Source organism: Cervus canadensis, chromosome 29 (assembly GCF_019320065.1).
Source record: "Cervus canadensis isolate Bull #8, Minnesota chromosome 29, ASM1932006v1, whole genome shotgun sequence".
Taxonomy (NCBI): Eukaryota; Metazoa; Chordata; class Mammalia; order Artiodactyla; family Cervidae; genus Cervus; species Cervus canadensis.
Window position 1 is genome coordinate 37,626,768 of NC_057414.1, and position 19,852 is coordinate 37,646,619.

The 19,852-nt window shown below is 56.9% G+C and overlaps 1 protein-coding gene across 7 annotated transcripts in view; it reads right to left on the reverse strand.

Moving 5' to 3' along the window:
- Positions 1 to 19,852, reverse strand: part of SYT7 (synaptotagmin 7) — a 62,922-nt gene that overhangs the window by 29,294 nt on the left and 13,776 nt on the right. For all 7 annotated transcript variants that reach the window (XM_043452023.1, XM_043452021.1, XM_043452017.1 and 4 more), the window contains exons 2-3: positions 7,877 to 7,980; positions 3,240 to 3,319 (exon numbers count right to left, since the gene is read on the reverse strand). In XM_043452023.1, coding sequence (XP_043307958.1) covers positions 3,240 to 3,319; positions 7,877 to 7,980 — 184 coding nt within the window. The remainder of the gene's footprint in view (positions 1 to 3,239; positions 3,320 to 7,876; positions 7,981 to 19,852) is intronic.

Below are 19,852 nucleotides of genomic sequence, written 5' to 3' on the forward strand. Positions count from 1 at the left end.
CTGGCCTTGGTTTCCCTGCCTAGTCAAACTGGAAGGTTGGCAGCAAACACTGGGCCATCAGCATTCCCAGGCTGGGGTCGAGGCCCCAGTTCTGGAAGACTTGAAATTCCCCGCCCTTCTATCTACTTAAGGGAGCCACTCTGGGGACAGGCCCTCTCCTGATTGGTCTCTCTCCCTCCCACTGGCCCCAGGTCCCCCTGGCCTCCTCTGCTCCCTTGGTGGTGGGCAGCAGAAGCCTCGGCAGGAGGCGTGGCCTGGAAAACCCGGGAGTCGAAGACCAGGGGTTCCACCAGCTTGTCGGGTTCCTGGGAAGCCCCCCAAGAGCAGAACTGGAGCACAGGGAGGGGAGGGCAACCCCCAGGCCAAAGGAACATTCCAGAAAGGAGTCACATCTGAGCCCTCAGGAAGGCATCGACGGCAAGGGGCTTGGGGAGGCGTGCCAGGGGTGGGCGTGGTGTTTGCCTAGGCCTGCCACTGCTCAAGGCCAAGCTGAGGGCCCTGTTTGGGGCGGAGGGGGGACACTGCCAGGAGGCACAACCCCTGAGGATAGAGGAACAAAGGAGAAAAAGAGGAAGCAGAGCTGAGAAGTCTCCCCAGGCCAGGAGGAGACAGCGCCCCGGGCCTGAGGGTGGGCAGGCAGGTCTCCCTTGGGCCTCCCTGGTGTGGAGAGTCTCGGCCAGTCCAGAGTGTGCCTTGGAAATGTCTCACAGGGAATTCTGGACGCAGGGTCCAAGGCCCAAGCCCTCAGCCAGCTCAGGGGGCAGCGGGGGCCGGGGGTGGGAGAAGCAAGGGAGGCCACTGGGAGGGAACCCTAGTGGTGGTGGGGGACTCCCCGGGGAGGTTCCCCCCACAGAAGACCCTATTCCCTACTCTGCGAGAGACGTGCTCTGGTTCTCTCCCCTAGTGTAACAGAGCAATGGAACAGCTGGAAGGCCTTTGTTCCTCTGTCCCCTCCAGATCTCCAAAATTGAGGCCCATCCCACCCAGGGTCCTGGAGAGAAAGATCCACCCGGGGTCATCACTGCCAGGCTGGCCTCCTCTGCTGTGTTCCAAGAAGCCCCATAGTCCCTCAGGTTGTACGTGGTAGTACCAGAAAAGAGGCTCTTTCATTAAAGCAGTCTGCAAAACACTGATTCCTTTACTGCAAGGCTTCTCAGGGACTTTAACGTACCCACGCACATCAGTGTTTCCCAGACTTAGTTGGTCACGGACCCCTGGATCCATGGGATCACTATCAATCTTTTACAGGGGCACGAGTGCTCTGAGGAACACGGCTTGAGAAACACTATTAACAGTTTGAAAAACAGCTATTAAAGGATGCAGGTTCTCGGAACCCTTGCTAACACGATCCTTTGGGAGGAGGTCCCAAGCCCACGGGGAGATTGTGCAGCAGGTAAACCCTGCTTCCTGCCGCCCCACTGGCTTTGTGTGTGTGTGTTAGTCACTCAGTCCTGTCCGACTCTCTGTGACCCCATGTAGCCTGCCAGATTCCTCTGCCCACGGAAATCTCCAGGCAAGAATACTGGAACGGGTTGCCACTCCCTTCTCCAGGGGATCTTCCCAACCCAGGGATCGAACCCAGATCTCCCGCATTGCAGGCGGATTCTTTACTGTCAGAGCCGCCAGGAGAGCCCACTGGCTTGGGCCCAGGCAAAAACCAAAGGCTAGGGACCGGGGGGCATGTAGCCATGAAATGTGGCTTCCTTCGCCTGGGGTAGAGGGTCTGATACCTGTGGACCCTGTCCCAGCCCACAGAGCCTGCTGCCCACCCTGATGCCTACTCTCCCCGCTGTTGGAATCCCATCTCCTCTCATGGCCCTTTCTAGGACTATCTGGGACACACACACCCTTATCCAGGAAGATGATGGTCACCCTGGCAGAGACAGGCCCCCTGGCCCAGACTGTGGCTACAGAGGCAATTGGAGTCCGGGCCTGGAGGCTGCACAGGAGCTGGGTTGGACCCGTGCTCCCCCACATGGTCCCTCCCCTCCTTCCGAAAGCCTGGGGCCTGGGCTCTTGCAACAGCCCCTGAGACCTGCCAGCTCTCAGCTTTGAAGACTGGAGAGTGTGCAACCAAACCCAGCTTCAAAGGCTCCTGGCAGCCTCCTCCCGAGCCTCCTCCCCACCCCCAACCTCAGCCTGGCCCACCCCTCCACTTACCCGCCCCCCCACAGACACACACCCACAGCTTCTGTGAAGGCCCCAAACAGGGTCAGAGCAAGAGATGAAAAAAGAGGAGGGGGGCCTGAGGAAGGGCAGGGAGGGAGCCCTCAGGAGCAGGGCGGGGGGTGGGGGAAGGAGGGAGAGAGGAAGATGGACCAGGGGGAGGGCAGGAGGGGAGGCGTGAGCAGGAGCAGTGGGGCCTTGAGTTGGGCAGGGAGGGCTGGGGGAGGCCCCGCTTCCAGTCAGAGCCCTTGGCTGGCAGGCTCGGTCCTGGCAGGCTAAGATGGAAGGGTGCCCAGCCACCTCTCAGCGAAGGCCGGGGCTAGGCAGAGAGGAAGAGGGCAATCCATTGGGCTAGAGGGCAGAAAGTCCTCTAGGAAGAGGTCTCCCCCCCACCCAGTTTCTAGAGTCCCCAGTGGCGGGGTTGGGAGTTTATCCCAGTGTCCCCAGTGACCCTCAGGAGTGGTCTGCAGGGCAAGGCAGACCTGCCCACTTGAAGAGGGATCGCAGAGCCAAATGGGGGAACCTGCAGAGTCGGGGCAGCAAGACGTGCAGTGGGGACCAGGTGTGACCAGGGAGACCTCCCCCATCGCTCTGCTTCCAAGAGCTGCCCAGCACTGGGTTCTGCCGGGGTGCCCAGGGTTCTTGTCTGTTCTCCTTCCAGGTGACCCTCAGAACATGGGTGGGGTCTGAGCCCCCTCCACCCCCCCAATAGAGGGGCTCCCCAGCTGGGAGAGGAGCTTGGAGGTGCAGGGGAGTCAGGCAGGGCTGGGGACCACATGTGGGATGTGCAGGTTGATGGAGCACCCAGTATGTGGGTTGAGGGAGGAGGCAGCCAGAGATAGGGCTGGGGCTGGGGGACCTGGAGCCTTCAGAGGGTTCTGGGAGGCATGGGTAGAGAAGGCGGAGCCCTGGAGTCACTCTGAGGCGCTGGGAGGGCGTATATGGGGGTGGGGGCGGCGGAGAGAGAACGGCACCCAGGTGTAAGGGGGAAACTGTGTGTGACCACACCCGGGGGCCTCCTCCCGCCTGGACTGCCTGCGTGCCCCACCCCAGACTCGAAGCCTGGCACCTACTTGATGGCCTTCTTCTCACTGCGCCCACGCCCTGAGTCTGGCGTGCCCACCGTCTCCAAGGAGTTCTTGTAGCGTTTGCCCTGTGGAGACAGCACCAGGGTCACTCCTGGGAGACAGGACCTGGACTCTCCCTGCCTCCCCAGAGCAAGGTCCCAGCGGGGAGGGGAGTGGATGGGAGCCCAGCCTCGGCGGCTAGGGCCAGGGCCAACGTGTGAGGTGCCACCAGCCGGGGGTGCCGGCCCCCACCCATCCCTGCTCCCCAGTTGGCAGTTCCTGGGCCCCATGCCCCGCCCCTTTGACCTGCACCGCATCCCTGACCCCCGGGGATGAGGCCCCTCCCGCCTGCCTGTCTCCTGGGGCTCTGGCTCGGCTCCCAGAAACATATCTCCCTCTGCCATGGACAGACGGCTCTCAGGCGCCTGGCCACGTCACGCGGGCCACGTCACTGCCCCCAGATGGTGGGGGTGGCATCCTGCAGGGCAAGGTTGGCAGTGGCCAGTAACGTGAGCAGTGGGGGCGGGGAGAAGGCCCGTGCCTAGTCCTGCTGGGCCGCGTCCCTTACTGTCTGGGGGCTCCTTGAGGCGCTTCTGCTCTGGGCCCGTGAGGGGCCTGGGGCCTCTGGGCCTGAGGACCCACCACTGTAGGGAGGAAGCAGGGCTGCCCACGGACTCTGGGGCTGGGGGCGGCCAGGCTCAGCCGCTTAGAGGTCCTCAACCAGCATGAGTGGAGGGCTGGGCCGGGCAGGATGACGGGCACGGGGTGGGCACGCCAGGTCCCCTGGCTGGAGCAAGGGCCACAGCTGCAGCGGTGACTGGGCCTGCTGCTGGGAAGGTGAGCACCATTCACCTTCTCGGTTTGGGTGTCTAAATTTAGCTCCTGCAGAGCGCGGCACCATTAACATTCCTGGCGGCCACCGATCGTCCTCACGCGCACCCAGGGGCCACGGGCCTGGGCAGGGAAGGGGGAGTGCAGGGGCTGGGGCTGTCACCCACTGGGCACTGGCCTGTCCCTGCCCAGCGGAGTAGGGACAGGGACACATACACACGCGTACACGCACGTATGCACGCGTGTGCGCGCGCGCGCGCACACACACACACACACAAAAGCAGGCATACATTTCCCCAACATCCCGTCATGCGCGCCAAGACCATAGCCACAACAGTCAATTATTCCATTCTCCCTAAAGCAAAATAAAAGCCGCACAGCCGTGTTCCCCGACGCTCCTGCCAGCTGCAGCCCCTTCCCGGGACCGGAGCTGCCTGTTGAGGGCCAACAACAGCGGAGCTCGCAGGAAGGGGGGTGGGGCTGGGGGAGGGGCCTCATGCCACGCCCAGCACCCCTGTCCCTCACCCTCTCCGGCCTCCCATCCTCCTTCCTGAAATGGTGTGGCATCCCCGGATGAGCCCCCGTCCCTCACCCTTCAAGGTTCTCATCACGGCTTTAGTGTTTCTCTTTACCTACTTCAGCTCCCAGCCCTGGGAAGGTAGCCCCCCAGTGGCAGGGACTGTGTGGGCTCTGGGACTTGGTGTGGTACCCCACCCACTCTGGCGTCCCAGCCTCAGGCTGATGCTCTGAGCCAGAACCCAAAGAGTTAAAAAAAGAAAAACAAAACCAGAGCTGTTGGATCCCTTGGGTCCACAAAAGCTGCCCTCTCTCAGCTCAGCTCTGGTCCCTCCCATTGTCCACCCAGAAGTTCAAGCCCCAAACAATTCCTAGTTCCACCTGGGAAGGTGAGGAGCCTGGAGCACCTCTCTGGTGGCCCAGGGCCCTTCATGAGCAGGACTCTCAGTCTGAAGCTCCGACCCCGCGGTTCTCCAGCTGTTCAGGCGGCCTGGGGCAGGGAGCATCTGCTGGTGGTCCCCACCCTACCCCTCACCCCTTCTCCTCTTTCTTCCTGGTCTTCAGGGAACTTGCTCTGCTCAGCACCCTCTTCTAAGACTGGTCTGTTGCCCCTGCCCCAAGCCCAAGCACTTGGCTCACCCAGGGTGTTCTGGAAGCTTCTGCCTGCCTCCCTTCCTGCCATAGCTCAGGGAAGCTTCCCCTCCAGCTGCAACGATCCTTTTGTAGAGGAGCTGGGGCATATGGGGGACAGGAACCGAGGTAGGACTTGCTTTAGGGGTCAGGGGGAAGTAAATGGGGCAAAGAGAGGAACCCCAGCTGGGGCCCTGGAGACATTGCTGCTGATATGTGCTCAGTCGTGGCGCATTCTTGCAACCCCATGGACTCCTGCTCACCAGGCTCCTCTGTCCATGGGATTTCCCAGGCAAGAATACTGGAGTGGGTTGTCATTTCCTTCTCCAGGGGATCTTCCCGACCCAGGGATCAAACCAGGGTCTCCTGGTGTCTGGTGCATTGGCAGGTGGATTCTTTACCACTAGCGCCATTTAAGAAGCCCCCCCCACTGGAGACTTAGGTGGCTCCAAAGGAGCCTGATCCCCCCAGCCTGCTTAGCAGGGAGGGGGTTGGCCAGGCTGATCCGGAAAAAGCCAGCTGGAGATTAAGGAAGTTATTAATGTTTGGAAATGGGATCTGGGCTGTCAGGTATCACGTCACTGCTGCTGAGGGGACAAGCAGGCAAGGAGAGCCCAGCAACTGTGTGGGGGTGGGGGTGGGTGCAGCTGAAAGCCCCTTCCGTGGAACATGGAGACAATCTGGACAAAAAGCTCCCTGGCTTCTGAGACCTGGGTGGAGGGGCAGGGGGGAAGGGGAGGCAGCACTGGGGAGTCCTCGGCAAAGTAATGTTCTAGCAGCAGCTCAGAGGATCAAGTCAAAGAGGGACACGTGCTGGTCTGGTCTGGACCCTGGAGGAAGCTCCTGGCTGGAGGCTGGGAGGAGGGGCTGGGCCAGGGAAGGCTCTGCAGCTCTCAGCTTCCCAAGGCACTTCCTGCAGTGACAGCCCCCCCCCACCTGCTACAAAAGCTGTCATCTCTGAACTCCTGTCCCCAGGTGAGTGGGGGTGAGGCCCTCAACAAACACAGAGATACGCACACACGCACAGACACACGCACACATGCACACACACACACACACACTGCAGCACTTACATGGGGATGTGATGAGATGATCCACATCCCACCATGCAGGGCAGCACACACACACACATGCACACAGCACTAATGTCCTCAAAATTGACACCCCCAGCACAAAAGACCCCCCACTCAAGGTCACCAGCAGTGCCTGTTCATACAACAGTCCCCTGCCTTCAAATACAGACAGATGGGCAGCCTGAGGGGCCCTGCAACGAGACGCACAGGGCTGCAGCGCAGGCTCAACCCCTCCCAGGCCTCCGAGGACACTGGCACACACAGGCACGTGGCCAAGCCCCCTCCTCCCCCTCCCCTGGAATTCGGAGACAGACACAGAGACAGGAAATCCAGGAACAATGCAGGGCAGCCAGCCTGGCACCTGCACGCAAGGAGTGGGCCCGAGTCACACACACATACTCGCACACTCTCGCGCGTGGGGCCGGGTTGGCCTGCTCCCTGGCTCCTCCCCAGGGAGCAGGGCTGCCTGAAACTGCACATCCCAGGATAAAGAACACCCCCAACGCCCGGGCTTGCCTTTCCTGAAGGGAGCATGTTGGCCTCTTGGGTCTGGCCCCAGGGGTATCTGTCCCTTCTCCTCATTAGGACTGAGGCATGGAGCCCCCATCTACATGGTACCCATGCCCACAGCCCTCCCCGCCCCTTGCCCCTCTGTGATCGGGCAGGGAGAAAAATGTGGCACCCTGCCCTCACTCCCACCATCCTTGATCTGGGGCATGGAAGGTGTCTGCCAGGGACCCTTCACAGAAGCCTCAGAAACGCCCCACACCTGGGACATCTCTGGGCCCACCTCCGGGGGTGCCCCCTGCAGTCCTCAGAGACCCCGCAGCACTTCTAAACTGGGGCAGCAGAAGGGGGGATGTGGGGGCGGCCTCAAGGGCAGCCACCCTTGGGGAGCTGCGGGGGTGCAGGAGGGTGATTCAGGCTGACTCCCCCTCCCGGCGCCCTCCGGTGATGAATGTCCCTCCTGACGGTCTCGTTACTTATTGATGGCCTAATCCTGCTCGTTAATTTCCCAGCCCTCGTTAAAAATGAAAAGAAGCCTTTTGTGCCTGTACAAACCCCGGAGAACCAGGATGGATGGGCGGGCACTGGGGGAGGGGGCGGGGCGGGGCGGGGGCTGGGGGAGAGGGCGGGGCGGGGCGGGCGGAGCCTTCTCATTGGACAGGAGGCGCGGCTCGGCCACGCCCAGCCCTGGGTGGGGGCGGGAACGCGCGGGCGGAGGGGCGGGGGCGCGCGGCGCTGGGTGGTGGGGGGGGGGTCTCCATTCTCAGTCTGCGCGTGTGTGCCTGCGGTCCTTTCTGCGGGAAGTGGGGCGTGTGTGCGCGTAGTCACGAGCGTGCGAAAGCCCGTGAGACCCCTGTCTGTCTACCAGTGTGTGCCTAGGTGTGTGGCTCTGGGTGTGCACACAGACATATGGGATCAAACCCCAGCAGACACAGAGTGCCGGGGTGAATTTCCACGGAAGTGTGCCCGGCTCTGAGGGCAGATGGGCCGTGGGCGCGCGCCCTTGAGAGCGTTCACGAGCCTGTCACTGAGGAGGGCGGGGTGCAGGGCCAGGCCGCGTCCCCCGGGGGCCCTGAGGAGCCTCACCAGTTTGCGTTGACACCAGTGGCAGAGGCCGCAGAGGACGACAGTGACGCTAAGGCTGACGGTGATGATGGCAGAGACCAGCAGGACATCGCGGGTGGGCGCCCCTGGAGAGGACATGCACAGGTCAGACCCTCACTGGTCAAGGCCAGCCATTCTCCCGCAGCCCGGAGCCCCGCCCCAAAACAGCCGCGGAAGCCACACTGGGAGCTGTGCGCCCCACGTTCTACACTCAGCTCTGCTTTGAGGGCTCACCTTGGGTGGTCTCTTCCTCTCTCTGCGCCTCCCTTTCCTTATCTGTAAAATGGCCGCCTCTGGTAGGTCTCTCCCAGTCCCTCACTGCATGGACCCTGCATGGGGTACTCCCCATCCCGGAAACTTCATGCCCCCCAAGGGAGAGGTCAAGTGTGCCCCTAACCTACGGAGACCTCACTGGGGTTTCTGTGCTGAGCGACTAAGCTCAGTCGTGTCTGACTCCTTGTGACTCCATAGACTGTAGCCCGCCAGGCTTCTCTGTCCATGGGATTCTCCAGGCAAGAACACTGGAGTGGGCTGCCATGCCCTCCTCCAGGGGATCTTCCCAACCCAGGGATGGAACCCAGGTCTCCCACACTGCAGGTGGATTCTTTACTGTCTGAGCCGCCAGGGAAGCCCCCACTGGGCTTTCAAGTACCTCTTAAAGAGCTTCTGCCAAGAATGCTTCCAAACCCCACCCGCACCCCGCCCCTGGCCCCACACACATACTCTGAGCCACAACTGCAGCCTCATTTGCCAAAAGGGTTAGTTCCCACAGCCCCTTTGAGGCCATGTGCCCTATGGGCCCTCACAGACCCTCCGCAAGTGCCAGCCACATGGGTAGTCAAAGAAGGAATCTGGAACCCCCTGAGCAGTCCTCATCCCCTTTAGCTCAGCTTTTCTTGGGCTGGAAGCCCACCCAACTGACCTCTGCACACCCTGTCCTCCTCTGCCCTAGTCCCAGGGCTTGCCTCCAGTCCTTCCCCGCACCAGCCCCCTCACCCCAGCTCAGCATCGCCTTGGTTGCTCACAGTGCCCCTGCCTGCTTCTGGCAGGGGTGGGTGGGGAAGGGTGTGCCCCGCAGCTTCCATCCTAAGAGCCCAGGGGCCCTAAGCTTCCAGGATGAGAACCTTGATGGACTTGCCCTGGGAGCCAAAGCCCAGGTTTCTGTGCAAATCCCACTGCTTGCTAGCTATGCGGCTTTAGTCACTTAACTGCTCAGGTTTCTCCTGCTGTAAATGTGGATTAACCCTCCTCCCTCCCTCCTCACAGGTGGTTGTGAACAGGAGCTCAAACCTAAATGTAAGGAAGGCGAAACTTGACCAGAGATTATCGTGTAGGGGAGTGAGTCGACAGAGACCGGCACAGATCACACGTGCTCTGTAAATATGTGTGCGCCCGGATGGATCTTCAAGTCAAGGAGACGCTGTTTATTTACAGAGGAGCCTGCGTGGGCTTTTTGGTTTCAGTGATGGTGGTAATTAAGAGTCGAAGATATCTGTCTGCTCCTGGTTCCTGCGGTTTTAGCTTCTGGGTGCCTGGTCCCTGTCGCTTTGCCGTGGGGCCTCGTGGAGGAGAGCCCAGTGGTCAGCTCCAGCGCTCAGGGCCCTTGGGCAGCCTCCCACCACGACTCCAGCGCTCTGGGCAGCCGGTCCTGTTGTCTGGTCTCCTCAGAATCCCCCTTGGGCTCCACCCCTCCCACTCCAACTTCTGGAGTCTCCAAGCTGTGGGGAAAGGCCACACTTCCCGGATCCCTCCGTGTCCACATGCCAGGTCATCTACACTTCCTCCTGTCCTGAGTCCCTGGCCTCGGCCCCCAGAAAGCCACTGCACCCAGGTGACTGTCAACCTCAGAGTCCACAGCACCCAGGGGCTCTGGCCTGGACAGCCTGCAGACACTGGGAAAGTGGTCCTGCCTTTCCCTCCCTCCAGCAGAGGAGCACAGCTCTGTTGAGGCTGGAGGGGCCACCTGTGTCATGGTTCTCAGGCCAGATGGGGGGCTTCCATCTTGAACCTTCAGGCTCCAGCGGGTACGGAGGGACCATAATACCATAAGCCCCCAGACTCAGGCCTGTGGTCAAGAGATATGCGGTCATAGCTTCTGGGAATGGGGCCAGCGCTCTTTCCAGCTCTCTCCATGGGAGCTGCCCCTGCCCCCACAGGGGGTATGGGGGTGGGGTGCTGTGTGGGCTGGGAGAGCAGACCTTCCTTTGCTGAACTCACTTTTTAAAATAAAGTTATTCCCTCCTTGGGCTGAGCTTTCTTCAACCACCATCTATTAAGAACCAACCCTGAGGCCCAGGGGGCAGGTGAGAAGTCAGCTAATTGTTCTTAGGACATCATGTGTCCTAGAACCAGGGAGTGGCAGATTGACACCCAGGCTGAAGCTCAAGACTCCAGAAGACCCAAGAACAGACTCAGGTGTGAGTACAGTCTGCCTCTTCATAGCTGGGTGGCCTTGAACAAGTGTCTTAACCGTTCAGTGTCTCCATTTTCCCTACAAAGTGAAGACAGGCGACATCCCTGGTGGTTCAGTGGTTAAGACTCTGAGCTTCCACCACAGGGGCACAGATCTGATCCCTGGCCGGGGAACTAATATCCTGCATGCTGAGCAGCATGGTCAAAAGAATAAAATAAAATAATTAATCCCCCACCACCACATTAAAAAAAATAATAAAGTGAAGATAATAATGGTGCCCACTCATGGGGTTGCTGTTAGTACTCAGTAGATACAGAATGGGGGTCCCCCGGTGGCTCAGCAGTACATAAAGCACCTGCAATGCAGGAGCCGCAGGTTGATCCCTGGGTCGGGAAGATCCCCTGGAGAAGGGCATGGCAACCCACTCCATTATTCTTGCCTGGGGAATCCGATGGACAGAGGTGGGCTATATAGTCCATGGGGCTGCAAAGAGTTGAACATGGCTGAAGCGACTGAGCAAATATGGATTATTATTAGGGTTGGCAGTGTCGGTTCTTTCTCAGCGATACAGAGAGCTCCAGGAGCACAGATGGAGAAGTGATTGCTGGACGAGGGAGCCATCTGGGAAGGCTTCCCCGAGGAGGTGGTATTTGGTGTGGTCTGGGAGAAGGACAGGACGTGAAGGCAGCACAGTCTGGGCAGAGGGAACAGCAAGAGCAAAGGCGTGAGAGGGGAAGAAGGGTCAGGCATGTTGTTGGAAGATCTGGACTAGGCGATGGGGAGGGAGTGGTGGAGGCTGGGTTGGGAATGAGAGTAGGGCCTGATGGAGAGGGCTTTTGTCTTTCACACTGCGGGGCTCCTTGTGTTTGTGGGCTGTGGGAGCCATGGAAGGTTTTTGAGCAGGGGGGAGAGCAGGATCAGAGGCAGGAGTCAGCAAGCTCGTGAGCTGGGAGCTGTGGTTGGCAATTACACTCCAGGTGATTCCTCTGCTCTGGTGCCTCTCTGCACTCACCCTGCCCCCCATCTCTTGGCCACAGGGCAATTCTCCACGGCGTCACCTCCCTGGAGCTCCCTTTTCTCTTTGTCAAACAAGGTCCTTATCAAAAACTGCTCCTTGACCTGTGCTGTAAGTTGAAGAGCCCCTGAGGACAAAGCCTGTCAATCCCAGAAGCCAGTGGCCCCTCTGAACGGTCCAGAGATCCAGAAAACACCTGTCTTAAGCAATCAGCATTCTGCGGGCATGCAGAGCAAGCACCGAACTTGGGAGTCTGGGAGAAGGAGGCCGAAGCCCTATTCTGGCCACTAACCAGATGCAAGGCACTCAGCCTGTTAGATGTCAGTGCCCTCCTGTGTGGAAGAGCTGACCTGTCCTTGCTCTGATGAGGAACAGGTGTTCAAGGTGTTCTACATGCAGTGACAACTTAGTCCGCACAACAGCTGAGGGGAGCATTAAGATTGTCCCCATCTTACAGACGTGGAAACTGAGGCACAAAGGGGGTCAAGTACTTTGTCCAAGGTCATTCACCTAGTAGGTATTGGAGCGAGGGCTCAAACCCAGTCTGACTTCGAGCCTACACTCTTTGCCCAGAAATCACACCCACTACAGAGGAGGGTGATCAGTGGTTTCCAAGTGTGTTTTTTGGAACACCTAGGGTTCCCAGGGATTTCTCAGGGGCCACAGACAGAGATGGATGCTGAGTAGATAGGGCTGTGTCCCCTCAAGCCGTTTGCAACCAAAAGAACCTGATTTCCCTGTTTCATATCATGGAACGTCCAATGTGAAGAAAGGGAAATATCACTAAGGAAAGTTGAACCCTCCTTGATCAGTGACCCTAGGACCCCCTGCAGCCTGTGTGGATGCTATCATCTTCCACACAGCTGATCTCTCTCCCAAAGATTCCCTGCCTACCCCCTGCCCCCCGTCAAGCAACCCTCGAACAGCCCTTGAATCTAGGGTAAAACAAAATGCTTGCCAGTGCAAAACTGCATTGATACCACAAACAAGCGGCACAACGCCCTTGACCAGCACGCGATATTGCCACCAAAGGGGGCAAGCATGCTCTTGCCTGCCAGCCAGAGTGAAACCATTCCCAGAGCGTGGGGTCATTGTGTCTCTGGCTGCAAGGGACCTCGGAAGTCAGGTCCCATCAATGAACAAACCCCCTGGGCAGCTCTGCCAGGGACAGGAAGCTGCTTCAGAAGGAGGCAGACCCTCCACGAACGGGCACTGGCAGCTATGGCTGCTGTGCCTGTCTCCCTCGATCTTCCCCCTGAGATCCTAAGCCTGCCCTGCGGAGCTGCTGGGAACAAGCCGGCTCCCTCTGCCGCATGACAGGCCTCCAAATCCCCGCCGACAGCTTTCATGTCCCCTTCCGGTCTTCTCCAGGCAAAGCCGCCCCGGCCCTTCTAACCCTTCCCCCGATGACATACATGGTTTCAAGTCCCCTTAGCGTCAGCATATTAACATTTGGGGAAACAAAATAATGCGGCCCTAGTCAGACTTTTGACAGGGCTGAGTTCCACGACCTACCCTTGGGCAGAGGAGACATCTGGGTCCCAGGGGTGAGACACAGACAAGGGCAGACAGATGACTTCAGGAGACCTGGGAGGCAGGGTGAGCCAGGAACAAGGAGAGCCAGGCCTTCGGGGTCCAGCCCCAGGGGTGCCAGGATGAGAGATGTGAACTCAGGCACGTCCCTGCCCCTCTGCCCAGGACTGTGGCCACCATGTCAACGGGTCAGAGCCCAGGATTGATGACCATCTGGTGGAGTGCTGTGGGCTTCGCCAGGTGCTGTGGGCAGAGACCATGGTCCTGACCATGCCATCCCACTGGGAGCTCTCAGGGTAAATAAAACTTGTGTGCTCGAGGAAGTGGTCCCCTCTGAAGGTGTACAAGATGTCCACACACAGTCTACCCTTCTAGAACATCAGCTCCACAAGAAGGGGGCTGGACCTCCTGTTCACCACTGTCTTCCCAGCACCAAGGACAGCTGGGCATATAGTAGGTGCTTGATAAAGGCTTGTTGAAAGAATGCATGAGGAGGAATTCCAAGCCTCTAGGGGTAATTATAATAATAGAGGCTACCATTTATTAAGTGCCTACTGTGTACCAGACTATAAAGGAATGGGCTGTTTCTGTTTTGCTTTTTCCCATAGTCTCTGTGACAGGCCAATGCATGCAAGGTACTCAGTAAATATTTGCTGAATGCCCAGTGTTTGCATATGTGACCTCCCTTGTCACCCAAGCAAGATAGGAGAGAAGAGATGGGAGGGTTTGAGAGCCTCTCTCTTTTACACACACACACACACACACACATACACACCCTAGGATCCATTCTGGTCTTCTCCCATATCCATCTTTGCCTGACAAGTCCTGATTTTTCTAGACCCAGATGAAAAGCACCTCCTCCAGGAAGCCTTCCACAATCCGCCCAGTGGGAATTTCTCCTGCCTCTGAGCTCCCATCACTCTGAGTGTGCACTCTTCTTTTAGGGTGCAGTGATTAAGTGCCAGGGCTCTGCGGCCAGACTGTTGGGCTCAAATTCTGATTCTGTGTGCCTTGGTTTCCCCATCTATAAACAGGGGCTAGAATAGTACAGGCCTCATAGGACTATTGTGAGGTTTAAAGGAATTAACACATACAATGCATTTAGTACAGTGCCTGACACAGAATAAGTAGGCAATAAATGCTAGCTATTATCATAATATTACCACATCGAGCCCTGCATTAGAGACATCTGGGACATGAAGTTGGCCCTCAGTGAGTGGTGAATGAAATACTAAAAACACATTTAGTTTTCCCAGGATACCAGAGGCCAGGGGTCATGTCTCACTCAATCCTGTGTCCTCCTGACCCCTTCCCCAGGACCTGGCCCAGGGCTTAACAAGAGCAAACCTCAGTGCACACCTATAACAAGGAATGGGGAGAGCTGAGGCATGATGGGGGGGGGGGGCGGGGGAGGAGGGCAACAGCTGGAAGCCAGGCAAGGCTTCAGATATGAACCGCAGAGCTGACCCCATCCCTTGCCAGGACTCTGCCCCAACTCCCAACTCCTCCTCATGTCCTCAGCAAGCCATGATTTATAGATGAATAGAATCAAACAGGCTGCAGCTGCTGGGATGCCCTGGGGAGCTGCTGGAGACGCAATGGACTTCTGAAGGCAAGCTCACAGCTGCCCAGGGGGGACAGGAGGGGAGCCAGAGGGGGAGCAGGTACACACACACAGGCCAGAGACACCCAAGGCTCATATACACATACACAAGTCATGGAGACTTACCCTTGGCGCAGACATCTATGCCCCCCTCCCCCATGCATAGATGCATGCACACACACACATACATACATACATATACACAAGCCATCCTGACTTACCCCATGAATGGACACCCATGCTCTCACACACACAAGTGAATACACACCCACGGTCACAGTCATGAACAGATACCTAGCCCACTCTGCTGTCCCTGAGGTCTAAGTGTTCATGCACCTCTCCCGGTGGACCCTGTTTGTCTTTGGGGGCAGAGCAGTGGGACAGGAAGTAAACTTGGAGGCAACTGACCTGGGTTCAAGTCCCACCTCTGCACCTGGCCTGTGGCCCAGGGCAAGTCTTCTTCTGGGCCTCAGTGTTTTACCTCCACATAATGATAAGAACCCCGACCTCTCTTGCTGGGGTGACATCAGGATCGAAGAATAGCTAACAGTCATTGAACACGTGCCTTTTGTGTCAGACACTGTGCCAGGAAGCTTATATGCACCATCTGGTGTGATCTCCTCAACCTTATACTATCTCCATTTTGCAGAGGAAGGAACAGGTATGGAAAATTAAGGCAACGTGAACTTGGCCTTGATCCTGCGAGGGCTGCCCTCCTCTGAGCTGAAGCATGTGGGAGGCTTTGCAACATGCCACACTGCACCGGCCAGCCACAACCCACTCCCCTCCTTCACGAAGGCCAACCTGTTTCACCCTTGAGGCTCCACATAGGCTGTTCCCTCTGTCTCAAAGGCTCTTCCCTCTACTCTCTACCATCTATTCCTTTTATTCTCAAGATCTCTAGACAAAGATGGTCTTCATTTCCTCCCACAGTCCTTCCTACCTCCTCTGTAACTATGGCAATTCATCCCTGTGGATTAATAATTAGCATTTTCCATGTCTTTCCCCTACTGGGAACACTTGAAGGTTTGAGACCCCCGGATCACTCATCTCTGTAGCCCAAGGTCTGGTGCACAAGAGAGGCTGGATAAATAAATGCTAAACAAATGCATGAAATTATTCAAGGCCCCACGTGAGCTCACCTCCTTCAGGAAGCCCTCCCCGATGACAAGTGCTCACAGCAGTCTCTTCCTTCTCCAAACTTGATGTAACTGTCTACTGTCCAACATCCTTTTCTTGGGAGTAGGTCTGTCCCTCAAGCAGGGCCTATGGGGTTCTCCTCAGTGCTTGGATCTCCCACGGCCCATAGCCCAGGACACAATATACAGAAACCAGTGGACATGCTGGGAATCTGGGCACACAGGCTCTTTCCCCCAGAATTCACTTGCTCTGACAGTCTGATGGTGACATTCACACTCCCCACATCCAGCCCTTCCAAAGTTGTCCCATTACCCTCACACCCTCCTAACCTAAACTGCATCCTTCTTTGGGGCGAACTCAGATCTCAAGGCCTTGCTTTCCTCACCAAGTTACTTTAATCATAGTAACTAGTGTATGCTCAACACTGAATCACGTTCAGGTCCTCAGCAGCCCTCTGAAGGTAAATCCTCTTATCCTCATTTCATAAAGGAGGAAACTGAGGCTCAGAATGGGTAAGTACTTGCCTGGGAACGCACAGCAGAGGAGAGACAAAGCCAAGAGTGGACCTGGAATCTGGAAAGCCTCAACTCTGTGCCCCACGGGAGTTAAGCCTTAAAATAAGTTCCTTCAAGGATAGACAGAAGGGAAGAAAGAAACGAGTGAACACAAAATATAAAGAGCAGCCAGGAGGACTTCCCTGGCAGCCCAGTGGTTAAGACTTCACCTTCCAATGCAGGCGGTGCAAGTTTTATCCCTGGTCTGGAGCTCAGATCCCAGGTGTCTTGTGGCAAAAAACCAAAACATTTTTTAAAAGTAGCAACACTGTAGCAAATTCAATAAAAAATGTAAAACTGCGCCACATCAAAAGGGAAAGGGCTTCCACTTCCCACAAACTTTTCCAAGCACTTCTTGGAGAGAAGTGGGTAAGAGACCCCTCCTACCCACACATCTTTGCTCCTTCCTTCCTCAACTGGTCCAGCCCTTGGCCTCAGTAAAGCATCCTCATCAGATAGATGCTGAGATGCTCTAAAGTCTCAGAATAGGTTGGGGATTGGGTGTCTGGGGCTGGACAGGGTAGGAGCAGGAAGAAGGGGTGGGTGGGGTATCTGAGGACTCACGCAGGGCCCTGTCTCAGGTGCTGACTAGGGAGCAACCACTCTTCCAGAGATGAGGCAGTGATGTTGGGGGTGGTTGGGGCTACATCTGCCATCACTTTCCCATCCCGATGCTGCCTCCTCCCACTTGATTCTGCACCACAACGTATCATGCCCCAGCACCTCCCCCCACCATCCTTTGGTGGCTGCAGGATGACATTCGGGGGGGAAAACAGTGAAAGCTGGAGTCACAGGTTTCCACAGGAAGCACCCCTCCACGTGCACGCAGAGCAGATGGAAATGGGGGAGGGTGGCAGGGGAAGGGCAGAGCCTACCAGCCCCAGGGCTATTTGGGCATGGGAAGGGGAACATTTTTGGTGCCTACCCCACCTCCCTTCCTCTTCTCGACCCAACATGCACAAGGAAGCCAGAAAAAGGCAGAGTGTGGGAGAAAGCAACAGAAAACCAGTGAGCTAAACTCTGAACCCCAGACAGCCAGGCAAAGCTCCAGGCTTCCTGTCATGCTGAATTTTCTGCCCGCTCTTCACTTGAAAACTCCCCCACTCCAGGCCACCCATCTTGGGAACGGGGGCAGCTCATTCCTTCCAACAAGAAAAAGAAAATGAGATGGACAGGTAGAAGGAAAGAAGGAAAGAAGAAAAAGGAGAGGAAAGAGAGCCTCTCGTTTCCCAGGAGAGCTGGGCTGTGGCCCTACCCCCATACCCTCCAGACAGTCTCTCTGAGTGTCCTTCAGAAACCAGCGGAGGCACCCACAAGCCCTCTGGCCTCACCTGGGGCAGGAACAAGGCTGGTGAAAGAGGAGGCCTGAGGGGAATTGTTTTGGAAAGTTACAAGTAGCTGAAAATAGGGGCTTAGCACGAGCAAGCCTCCTCAACCTTGACTGTAATAAAAACAGATAATGCGTGAGTGAGCCAGGGAGAGTGTGCTGGCAGGGGCCGCAGAGGCCGGCTGGATGCAGACAGTTTAGAATTCAGAAGAGATGCCAAGTGAGTAAACAGCGAATGAAGGATTATCTGGATGGGCCAGGAGCCGTTCCAGCAAGAATTTGGACGGGGACATGCCAGGATCCACAAGAACTCCGACTCCTCATCAGGGAGTGGGGCCTGGTGAACTACGAGGACCTCATCCACGCCTTCTCTACCTCTGCTGTCTTCCAGCAGAGAGCATGGCCTTGGTAACACGGCTCAGGTTTGTTTAGTGCAGAACAGTTGACAGAGTGCTCCAGAGTTTACTGAGGGTTTTAAATCCACTGTCATATTTAATGGAAGTGTTGGGGGTATCTTCTATCTGGTGACTCCCTCCCCTCACTACAGCCACACCCCCAAACTCCTAGTTGACAGAGTGCTCCAGAGTTTACTGAGGGTTTTAAATCCACTGTCATATTTAATGGAAGTGTTGGGGGTATCTTCTATCTGGTGACTCCCTCCCCTCACTACAGCCACACCCCCAAACTCCTACAATTCTTGGCTTAGGGAAATCTGGTGCATTTGGCTTCAGTCCTCAGCCTCAAAAGAGGGTGTGTGTAGGGAGGGTGACAGGACATCTGTAGACATCGGAGACCTAGTGAGTCTGGAAGTCTTCAGGGTGAAAGCCACTCAGGACAGAGAGGATCAGGTGCCAGCTCTAAGGAGGGAGCTCAGACTGAAGGGTGTCCAGCCAGAAGCTAGCCTGGAACCTGTCACCCACCCTGACCCCAAAGCTGATGAGTTTCCTGGGTAGCCATGAAAATGATGATGTCCATCAGGGCAGCAAGAGCCCAGAAAAAGGAGAAGCTCAGATTGAGGGCCTCTCCACCAGGAGTGTGCAGCGGGGGCAGGATCAGGGACGTGTGATGATTAAGTGCAGGCCTTGACCACTAGTTACTCTTATGAATAATGCATTGTTGTGCCTTAGCCTAAATCAGCATCTTATTGTTATTAATAATACACAGCTGCAAAGAAGCTGGGATTGGAATGGTGTGCTATATTTTATTTGAGGACCTCAGCGCACTTAAGAGTTCCTTATGCTGATGACTCAACTCTACCTCCCCAAGTCACACACTTCCTTACAGGACAGGGCACCTGTCCTGCCGTGACACCTTCCCACCTGAGGCTTGGAGCCATGAAAGCCATGGGGGCTAGGAATCTTCTCTCCTGGGATTCAGATTCCCGACTTGAGTTTTTGGTGGAAGAGGGGGTACACTTAATCCTTGCCAGCTCAAAGTTCTTGGGGATGCAACATAATGTGAAGCTGCTCCCGAAGATGTTCAAGAAGGAGGGATATAACTTGCTGGGATCCAAGTGTGGGGGGAGGTGGATGGAGAGAAACCACTGTGGATCTGCCACCCACTGTCACTGTGGCTGTGTGACCTTAGGCAACTAACTCAACTCTCTGGGCCCCGTCTCCGCGTTAGAATATAAGGGGTCTGAGATTCCTTCTTGGGGGTGTTGTTCTTCCATATTCTGGTGGTATTATTTGCACTACAAATTGTTTGGATGGATTCACAGAGCCCGCTGCTCTGAACTCTGTCCGCGGTACTGAAACAACGGTTGGCACATTGCCTCTGTCCTTGGTGCTGAAACAGAAATCGGTCCCAGGGCTGCGCCCTTTTCCGGGACTGCAGCGTGGCGGTCCCACTTTCCTCTGCTAATTACTCCCTGATAAGTCCCAAGTTGAAGACACAGCAGCGAGCAGCCAACCTCAAGAGCCACCCTTTCCTGGGTGAGGCCTACAGATGCCAAGAACCGCAGTCAGCAGCCCTGTTCCTGATAAAAAGAGCTTTTCAGATAACGTAAATGCGGCATCCCCTTCCCTCAGGGTAGCCCCCCACCACACTGCCTCCTGGCGGCTGGCGCGGGTACTGCGCTCAGAGCAGGCACACAGAAGGTCCCCAGCGGTGGCGCCGGGAGTGTGGGGAAGGAGCGGCAGACGGTCGGGCCCCCGCCGCCCCCTCACCCCTCCTGGGGCAATCTGGAGCTCTGAGCTTGCAGCGCTGCCCAACACCCAAACGCTGCAGGCTGGCCAACTGTTTTCCGGCCGCCTTGGGGTGCTGTGCTGCTCCATTCACAGCAAATTCAACCCACACAGCTGGACCCTACCAGGTGAAACTTCCTATTCTCTCCTCCAAGGTGAGTGGGGTAGACCTGTTTAAACAAATATA